Genomic DNA, 9,972 nt, shown 5'->3' with positions numbered 1-9,972 from the left:
TCCACCAGCTCACAGCAACGGTTCAGGTTCTGGTCACAAGAGATCACCTGAAAAAAGCAGTCAAAGTTACTATGGACACAGAAAAGTGAACAAACACACCTGCTGTGAATAAAATGTGTTCCCAGCCATTGTCCTGCACAGAGACAGATTTGGGTAAATGTATATACCCCCCCCCCCCCCCCCCGCCCCCCACCTACAATGAGAGAAATTTGTTCTAACAAAATTTATCTAAGTAAAATAAGTAGTAAACAAGCTTTAACTGCTAGTTTACCAAATAGAGTTGTGTTATTGTCATGCCGAATGTGCATTTTCATTCAGAACTCCCGTTGCCGAGAACGCGTTGGGGCGTGCCTGAAAACACAGTTTACTACGTCTCGAGGAATGGTTCCGCAATCGCCACGGCAACGGGCGTCCATAGCAACCAAACTTTGTCCGAAAATCAATGTAATCAACAAGTGAATTCAGTGCGATTAATACACCAAAACAATTATCACGGCAGGTAGAAATCCAGTTTTATCACGTATGTAAAATACTGTATGTTTCCCTGCCATTTAGCTAATAAACCACATTTATGATTTCTTAACAGTTTCTTTATGTTATTTGTGTGGCTATGTAGCCTAACGTTGCAACGACTTTCGTAACTAGATATAACTTAAATGCTATTTCCATTATAAATGGCCTAGTCTATAATGCATTAGGCGTATTTTTCATACGCATCTTACTGTGCATGTGTAGGCTAAAGGTTTCCACATTATATAGTCTAGACTGAAGAGTATAGCTATACTTGTAGCGTGTAGGAATTCATATGCTACAGTAGGCTAGCCAAGCATTTTTCAGTCCAAAGCATGCATATTCATAGTTCAGTTAGCAATGGCCTGTATTGATGCTTTTGGTATAACCTAGTTAGTAACAAGCCGTCTGAAGCAGCGACATAATTAATTACTTACATGGTAGTCCTTGTACCAGGATTCCAGTTTATCCTGCAGAACGCTGAAGGATGAAGTATTCACCAGCCTCCTTAGCGTCTCAGCCATGTCTGTTCAACAATATAATCCCACAAAAATCTCCAGGACGCCCCGAATCGCAGGGACTTTAATCCCGCCCGAGTGCGCGGGTGTCAGCGGCGCGCTCTGTATTTATACGAGGTGTGTAAACGCAGCCTGTGGTCGTTGGCTTTCCTTTGGTGCCACGGACGCCACGCACCCCTTTTCAGTTGTAGCAACGCCTGTTTTCTCAAGAACCGAGTGCAGGAATTCCCGTTTACTACTCTCTTCATTCATAGGTAACGTGTGTGCTGAGCATTTCGCGGATTGTATTCTCAAAGTGTCCCACAGACCTCTGTGATGTAAACGAAACCATTGAAATGTCACACTGTCAAACGACACACGGGGATTCGATGTCAGATAGAGGCTCCAGGAAGGTTTCTTGTTGTTTGTTTCGATACACAGTGAGCCAGAAAAAATTCAATATTGACATGCATTTATTATTATTATTATTATTATAGTAATAATAATAATAATTATTATTATTATTATTATTATTATTGTTATTATTACTATAATTATAATAATAGTAGTAGTAGTAGTAGTAGTAGCAGCAGTTGCAGTAGCAGTAGCAGTAGCAGTAGCAGTAGTAGTAGTGGTAGCAGTTGCAGTGGCAGCAGTAGCAGTAGCAGTAGTAGTAGCAGTTGCAGCAGCAGCAGTAGTAGCAGCAGTAGCAGTAGTAATAGCAGTAGCAGCAGTAGAAATAGCAGCAGTAGCAGTAGCAGTTGCAGTAACAGCAGTAGAAGTAGCAGCAGTAGCAGTAGTAATAGCAGTAGCAGCAGTAGAAATAGCAGCAGTAGCAGTAGCAGTTGCAGTAACAGCAGTAGAAGTAGCAGCAGTAGTAGCAGTAGTAGCAGTAGCAGTAGTAGAAGCAGTATTCTCAAACTCTGTCATGGGGACCCCTGTGTATGCCTGTTTTTTTTACTACAATTGCAAACTCAGTTTTAACAAACTTTTCATTTTCCTTAATTAAATTAACGACTTTGAACCAATAATCTCCTAATTGGTGAGTGTGGACACATGGCCTCGAAAACTAACAAATTTGGTAGATAACGAGGGGCTCGAAGACAAAGAAAATGATGAAAGAACCAAACATGCACTGTGTTCACAAGTTCGAGGACAAAAACATGAAAGAACTGAGCGCATATGTTCAGACCCTTAACTGTGCAAGAGGCTGGATGGAACAAAACCCAGCATACACAGGGGTCCTCCAGGACTGACTTTTTGAGAACCAAGGCATCGCTGGCCCACAATGCACTTACACTTAGAGTCAGCTAAGTGTTGTGACACAACGATGCAATCCTATTGAGAGCAGTAGTAGTACTAGACTTGAAGCAGCATCAGTAATAGTAGCAGAAGTTGTAGTAGCAGTAGTCTTAGTTATAGTAGTAGTAGTAGCAACAGCGCTGGTAAGCCTAGTAGTTGTAGGCCATTGCGCTGGTTGTTCTTATTTAACTTTGTGCATTTAGAAATTTGTTTTATATCCATACACACATTTATTAAATGTATATTTAATAGAAAATATAGTCCTAAACTGTAAAAAGGAAATATTTATTCAAAGGATTCCAGTTTAAATCCTCCCTAAATAAATAAATTATAAGTGAATAAACAGCCTACACGGATACGGAAACTAATAACTCTAGTGCTATAATTAACTCAGGAAAGAAAAGCTGTATCCGAGGTGTTTGTTTCTAAATTGAGGAAACCCCGCGGCGGTGTGCTTGGCGTTGAATCGCTTTAACTAGACGCGTTGATGGCATTCAGGGGCTCTGGCTCTCCGCCTGTCCTTCCTTCATTTGGCTTTTTAGGCCATGTTTCCGTTGCTCGCCTGTAAAACGCGTACATTTTTTTTTACAGAAAGCTGTGACTATCCATGTTTCGATTAATATACATTGATTGTTTGACTGTTGTTGTTCCATATTTTGATATACGCCCTGTACGCAGACCATTAAGCGTCATAGACATGGCAGGACTCATAACATCCATAACACACATACACCGTGTTTCAGGACCAGTTTTAGAAAATTGTCGTCTGTCCGCGCGCTCCAAGCCCCCACCCCTGTCCTGAAAATATCAATGGACACATTCCTAATCTGGACTCTCCTTTGGGTACCATCATCTGAGTCGCTCCCATTAGCGAGTTTTAGACAGGGGTGAACCATATGCGAGCGCCGATTAAACGTATTGAGTAATTTTAACACAAGCTCCACATTTAATCTGTATTTCTTTTCCCGCATATTTTTAAGTATAATTTGAAAGGTCTGAAATTTGTTACGGGCTCAGATTGGCGTGGTGGTGGACCCTATTTTCCCATACAGAATGGCACATTCCGCTGGCTGTCCGGAGCTGTCAAACGCCAGCAACGACAGCCAGGAGAAAGAGACACTATGGCGTCGGAACAGGTCTGTTTCAAAGGAAAGACTGTCTTCGCGACATGTCCGGAACGCGCGTTTTTATAATCTTGTTCCACCACTACTTGATCAACACATCAAGTGTGTTACCTTCTAGCCTATCTGTATTTGGCTCAGGACTTGTGCGAATGGGGCGGCCCAGTAGCTAAATAAGGAATAGCGGTTTTGTGCCGTTTTGACCATGGAAAAAATGATTCCAGTTGTTCTGAACACTTACAGAGCAGAGTAGTCCGAACTACTGTACAAGCTGTGCATTATGTGTCAAAGAAGCACGTTGCTAATTGCCACTTGTTTTTCTGGGCAGCTTGCGTTTACGTTTAAAAATGCGTTTAATTTATTTTTAGCATGCCCTGTACAACAGCAGTGCAGGCGCAGCTGAGTAGGCTAGCAGCGGAATGCTGTGGTTGATAGCGAACATTCTGAGCGCGAGCTGGATTGTTACTCTTTCTGGGTGCAGTTTTGTTGCTGCACTGTTTTCATCCTCATTGCGTTTCGCGTTGGGGTAAGTCATATGTCTTAAGGTCGTATCCAGACTACGAGTGACTTAATCGTTTCCGTTATTAATGACATAACGCCGTGAGATCTTTGTTGTTGATGGCTGCGTGTTATTGTTGGTGAACATAACCGCGGCCGTCTTCGTATTGTATGTTGGGCGCGTTGACATATCAGAAGTTATATCTTCAAATATATAATCGCAATTTTGAAGTTATTTACATTTCCAGTGTGTCGTCTGGTCCACTCTTGGTCGTCTCTGTGCTGTGAGGCATTAGGCAACTGGGGAACACTGTTTAGGGTTAAGTGTATACGCAGTGCGTGTGTGAGTGTGTGTGTAGGAGAAGTTCAACTGTTAATGGGCCATGTGTGTGTGTGTGGTTAGGAGAACTCTAAAGGGCCAGTGTGTATGTGTACTGTATATGTGTGTGTGTAGGAGAGCTCTAACAGGCCAGTGTTTGTGTGTGTGTGTAGGAGAGCTCTAACGGGTGTGTGTGTGTGTAGGAGAACTCTAACAGGTGTGTGTGTGTGTGTAGGAGGGCTTTAACGGGTGTGTGTGTGTGTAGGAGAACTCTAACAGGTGTGTGTGTGTGTGTGTGTAGGAGGGCTCTTAACGTGTGTGTGTGTGTGTGTGTGTGTGTGTGTAGGAGAACTATAACGTGTGTGTGTGTGTGTGTGTGTGTGTGTAAGAGAGCTCTAATGGGCCAGTATTGTGTGTGTGTGTGTGTGTGTGTGTAGGAGAGATCTAACGTGTGTGTGTGTGTGTGTGTGTGTGTGTGGGAGAGATCTAACGTGTGTGTGTGTGTGTGTGTGTGTAGGAGAGATCTAACGTGTGTGTGTGTGTGTGTGTGTGTGTGGGAGAGATCTAACGTGTGTGTGTGTGTGTGTGTAGGAGAGCTCTAATGTGTGTGTGTGTGTGTGTGTGTAGGAGAGCTCTAATGGGCCAGTGAAGAGGTCTATGCGGGAGAAGGCCATCGAGCGCCGCAGTACCAATAAGGAGCACAACAGTAACTTCAAAGCGGGGTACGTCCCCATAGAGGAGGAGCGTCTGCACAAGACCGGCCTACGGGGACGCAAGGGCAACCTGGCCGTCTGCATCATCGTCCTCCTCTTCCTCCTCGCGCTCATCAACCTCATCGTGAGTCACGCACCTCCCCTCCCCACACATACCTCTCAACTGTAAATACACATACTTCTACCTGCATACACTCCATCTGTACTGACATATACCTGTATATGCATACACTCTACCTGTACTGACATATACCTTTATGAATTGCCTTTAATTTGAGATTCTCTCTCTCTCTATCTCCCTTTCTCTCATTCTCGTCCTCTCCCCCCCTCTCTCTCCCCCTCTCTCTCTCTCTCTCTCTCTCTCTCTCCCCCTCTCCCTCCCTCCCTCTTTCTCTCCCCCCTGTGGTAGATCACACTGGTAATTTGGAGTGTGATCCGGATTGGTCCTGATGGTTGTGACAGCATGGAGTTCCACCCGAGCGGGCTGCTGCGTTTCAAGAAGAAGGCGGACATGGGCGTGGTCCACCCACTGCACAAGAGCACGGTCGGCGGCAGGAAGCATGAGGACCTGGTCATCACAGGCAACAACAACCCGGTACCCCACAAACAGCACACACTCAACCCGGTACCCCACAAACAGCACACACTCAACCCGGTACCCCACAAACAACACACACTCAACCCGGTACCCCACAAACAACACACACTCAACCCGGTACCCCACAAACAGCACACACTCAACCCGGTACCCCACAAACAGCACACACTCAACCCGGTACCCCACAAACAACACACACTCAACCCGGTACTCCACAAACAACACACACTCAACCCGGTACCCCACAAACAACACACACTCAACCCGGTACCCCACAAACAACACACACTCAGCCCGGTACCTCACAAACAACACACACTCAACCCGGTACCCCACAAACAACACACACTCAGCCCGGTACCCCACAAACAGCACACACTCAGCCCGGTACCCCACAAACAACACACACTCAACCCGGTACCCCACAAACAGCACACACTCAACCCAGTACCCCACAAACAACACACACTCAACCCGGTACCTCACAAACAACACACACTCAACCCAGTACCCCACAAACAGCACACATTCAACCCAGTACCCCACAAACAACACACACTCAGCCCGGTACCCCACAAACAACACACACTCAACCCGGTACCCCACAAACAGCACACACTCAACCCGGTACCCCACAAACAACACACACTCAACCCAGTACCCCACAAACAACACACACTCAACCTAGTACCCCACAAACAACACACACTCAACCCGGTACCCCACAAACAGCACACACTCAACCCAGTATCCCACAAACAACACACACTCAACCCAGTACCCCACAAACAGCACACATTCAACCCAGTACCGCACAAACAGCACACACTCAACCCAGTACCCCACAAACAGCACACATTCAACCCAGTACCCCACAAACAGCACACATTCAACCCAGTACCCCACAAACAACGTACACTCAACCCAGTACCCCACAAACAACACACGCTCAACCCGGTACCCCACAAACAGCACACATTCAACCTGCTCAACACAACCTTCAGTGAATATGTGTGTGTGTGTCTGTAGGTGGTGTTCCAGCAGGGTTCCACCAAGCTCAGTGTGGAAAAGGACAAAACGTCCATCAGCAGTGACCTTGGAGTGTCCTTCACTGACCCCCGTACTCAAAACACCTTCTTCAGCACAGACTACGAGAACCACGAGTTTCACCTGCCCAAAGGGGTGAAGGTGCTCAACGTGCGGAAAGCATCCACTGAGCGGGTGGGTGTACCAGCCTTCCACACCCTCACCCCACCCAACCACACTCTAGCCCCACCCCAACCACCCCTTACTCCACCCAACCGTGCCCTCAACCCACCCAACCACCCCTAACCTCACCCAACCATACCCTAACCCCACCCAACCACACCCTCACCCCAACCAGCCACACCCTAACCCCACCCAACCACACCCTCTGCTCCTGATCAATGCATATTCCTCCCTCCCCCTCCCCCATCATTTCTTCTCTTGGTTGAGGATGACCTGTTCTGTTCTTCCTCCTCAGATCACCAGCAATGCTACCTCAGACCTGACCATCAAAGGTGAAGGCAAGGCTATCATCCGCGGCAACGAGGGCGTCTTCATCATGGGCAAAACAGTGGAGTTCAAGATGGGCGGAGCCATCGAGCTCAGGGCTGTGAGTGCAGTCATACAGTGTGTCTATCAGAGCACACAGCTGTGAGTGCAGTCATACAGTGAGTCTATCAGAGCACACAGCTGTGAGTGCAGTCATACAGTGTGTCTATCAGAGCACACAGCTGTGAGTGCAGTCATACAGTGTGTCTATCAGAGCACACAGCTGTGAGTGCAGTCATACAGTGAGTCTATCAGAGCACACAGCTGTGAGTGCAGTCATACAGTGTGTCTATCAGAGCACACAGCTGTGAGTGCAGTCATACAGTGTGTCTATCAGAGCACACAGCTCTGAGTGCAGTCATACAGTGTGTCTATCAGAGCACACAGCTGTGAGTGCAGTCATACAGTGTGTCTATCATAGCACACAGCTGTGAGTGCAGTCATACAGTGTGTCTATCAGAGCACACAGCTGTGAGTGCAGTCATACAGTGTGTCTATCAGAGCACACAGCTGTGAGTGCAGTCATACAGTGTGTCTATCAGAGCACACAGCTGTGAGTGCAGTCATACAGTGTCTTTTTTATCACAGGATAGCAACACACAGCTCCCACCCTGGTACAGAGCAGCCATTTTACAGCTGAGATGGAGGGGGGGGCACTACAGGGCAGACTGAATTTTACTGGGACACGGGAAACCCATTCTTAATCCTCTGAAGAGGAAGTTTTTTGGAATTTAAAAAAAAATTCATATTTGTGATCTCACACCTAAATGGTTAAGGATGATGATGATAATGATGATCAGTAATGATGGTTATTCTGCAGTAACACTCCCCCCCCCCCCCCACACAGGAGAACAGCATCATTCTGAATGGGCTGGTGACGGTGAGCCCGTCTCGGATCCCCAACTCGTCGGTGGGGGGGGGGGAGCTGTCCTACAGCGAGGGGGTGGAGCGGTACAAGCTGTGCATGTGTGCAGATGGGACCCTCTTCAGGCTGCAGGTCCTGTACCAGGACATGGGCTGCCAAACCTCCGACAACCCCTGCAGCCCCGCCCACTGAGCCCCGCCCACCCAGCGCTGCCATGGAAACCACACCCGCACACGGCAGGATCAACCTCTACGCAGTGGAGCGCACACACACACACGCACACATATACACACACACACACGCACGCGCACACATGCACACGCACACGCACACACACACACACACACACACACACACACATACACACGCACACACACGCACAACCACACACACGCATATATACACATATACATACACGCACAACCACACATGTACGCGTACACACACTCACACACATACACACACACATGCAAATACAAAGCCACTCACTTAATAACTGCTCGGCCAGACTGCAATGCTTTCTCCATTTTTCCCCGTGTACAGACAGAAGGTCTCCCTGTTTTCTTACTGCATATTGATTTGAGAGGGGGGGGGAAAGTACAGAATTATTTTTGTATTTGTGAATAAATTACTGTAGCAGTTTGACCCACCCGGAGAGCCCCTCTGTCAGGCAGAGAAGCTTCCGGAAGGCTGGTCAGGGTGGATTCCTGCACAGAGGAGCAGCAGTTGGTCTGTTTGTTTGTAAAGATGCTCGTTCTCAGGCTTCCCGGCCCGGCTCATCCTCAGCTCCATGTGTTATAGCGCTGGAGACGGAACCGGATATCAGTGCAGCCGAACCGGTTCAGAGCTCTGCTCTCTCTAACTCCACTCTTTCACTGTGCTAGCTTCATTTCTGCTTCCAAGGGCACCACTGTACTTAACATATACTGCACAAACTGATGCTGTCCTCATCATCAGACTGAACTTTTCACTGTGCTGTCATACAGAACCGTGCCCATTGGCTACATGCAAATGCAGGCCACTGTCCATATTAGCTACATGCTAATGCAGGCCACTGTCCATATTAGCTACATGCTAACACATACCACTATACACATTAGCTACATGCTAACACAGGCCACTGTGCACATTTGCTACATGCTAGCGCTGGCCAGTGTCTGCATTAGCTAGATGCTAATGCAGGCGGCTGTCCACATCTGCATTTATATATATCTTTAATTGCCTGATGCTCTGTGCAAGATATGCCCCCACCTCATTAGCACTGTCTGTCCACCTGTGTGATATTTATAACTCAAGGGTGTCAGAAAAGACTCTGGCGCCCCCTAGCTGGCATCTCTGAGCCCTAGCAGGGGTTTTGCATGAGTGAGGGGAGAGCATGGCTTCATGAAACCAGAAAAGGGCGGGGCCTTCACACATTATCAGTGACAAACTGATTTCAGTTAATCGTAGTGTTTCCATCAAAAGTGTTCTTGCTCACACCCCTTAATGAGTGTTCAGAAGATGCACAAGATTGAAATGTTTCAGCATCAGTATAAGACAAAACATTCAGTGCTAGGAACACAGAGAAACTTGTGTATTTATAATATCTGTGGTATTCCTCTCTCTGTGGTGGATTATTAATGCCTGAGAGGACAGATTATATATATATATATCCCTCTCTGTGGTGGATTATCAATGTCTGAGAGTGCACATATATATCACCTTCTCTGTGGTGGATTATTAATGCCTGAGAGTGGACATATATCCCCCTCTCTGGTGGATTATTAATGCCTGAGAGTGCAAATAAATCCCCCTCTCTGTGGTGGATTATTAATGCCTGAGAGTGTTGTGTAAAGGGCAGTGGGTTCTGCTTTGACTCGTCTCTGACTCCACACAGTAAACTGTACAGGGAAGTAGAGTGGAGATCTCGATCTGCCCTCATTAATAATGTAAAATAAATAAAGTGCCATGTTTGAACCTCAGCAGTGTGTGTGT

General features: G+C 46.9%; 3 protein-coding genes across 4 annotated transcripts in view; 2 read left to right on the top strand and 1 right to left on the bottom strand.

Annotated features, from left to right (window-relative positions):
• The window catches only part of spata18 (spermatogenesis associated 18), an 8,534-nt gene extending 7,178 nt beyond the window's left edge, over positions 1 to 1,356 (bottom strand). The window contains exons 1-2 of one of the 2 annotated variants that reach the window (XM_035415193.1): positions 948 to 1,356; positions 1 to 47 (exon numbers count right to left, since the gene is read on the bottom strand). The exon at positions 1 to 47 is cut by the window's left edge and continues 59 nt beyond it. In XM_035415193.1, the coding sequence (XP_035271084.1) occupies positions 1 to 47; positions 948 to 1,034 (134 nt within the window). In that variant the 5' untranslated portion in view covers positions 1,035 to 1,356. Of the gene's footprint in view, positions 48 to 271; positions 332 to 947 lie in introns of those variants that run through there. The other variant, XM_035415194.1, reaches the window with a different exon arrangement.
• LOC118225964 (tripartite motif-containing protein 16-like) overlaps positions 1 to 9,972 on the top strand; it is an 890,716-nt gene that overhangs the window by 36,282 nt on the left and 844,462 nt on the right. The gene's annotated exons all lie outside the window — the stretch shown is intronic.
• sgcb (sarcoglycan, beta (dystrophin-associated glycoprotein)) lies at positions 3,347 to 9,959 on the top strand. Its single transcript, XM_035415258.1, has 6 exons — positions 3,347 to 3,445; positions 4,875 to 5,084; positions 5,370 to 5,555; positions 6,588 to 6,779; positions 7,063 to 7,194; positions 7,981 to 9,959. Exons 1-6 carry the CDS (start codon positions 3,431 to 3,433, stop codon positions 8,188 to 8,190), a joined length of 945 nt encoding a protein of 314 aa, XP_035271149.1. The 5' UTR covers positions 3,347 to 3,430; the 3' UTR covers positions 8,191 to 9,959.

This window comes from Anguilla anguilla, chromosome 4 (assembly GCF_013347855.1).
Source record: "Anguilla anguilla isolate fAngAng1 chromosome 4, fAngAng1.pri, whole genome shotgun sequence".
Taxonomy (NCBI): Eukaryota; Metazoa; Chordata; class Actinopteri; order Anguilliformes; family Anguillidae; genus Anguilla; species Anguilla anguilla.
The sequence above is the reverse complement of the archived record's forward strand: the minus strand, read 5'-3'. Positions and strand labels throughout refer to the sequence as shown.

Bases quoted from the DNA above. Each gene is read 5' to 3' on its own strand.
- sgcb (XM_035415258.1), top strand. The intron at 5,085-5,369 runs GTGAGTCACGCA...CCCCTGTGGTAG, and splicing joins TCGCGCTCATCAACCTCATC to ATCACACTGGTAATTTGGAG. The intron at 5,556-6,587 runs GTACCCCACAAA...GTGTGTCTGTAG, and splicing joins TCACAGGCAACAACAACCCG to GTGGTGTTCCAGCAGGGTTC.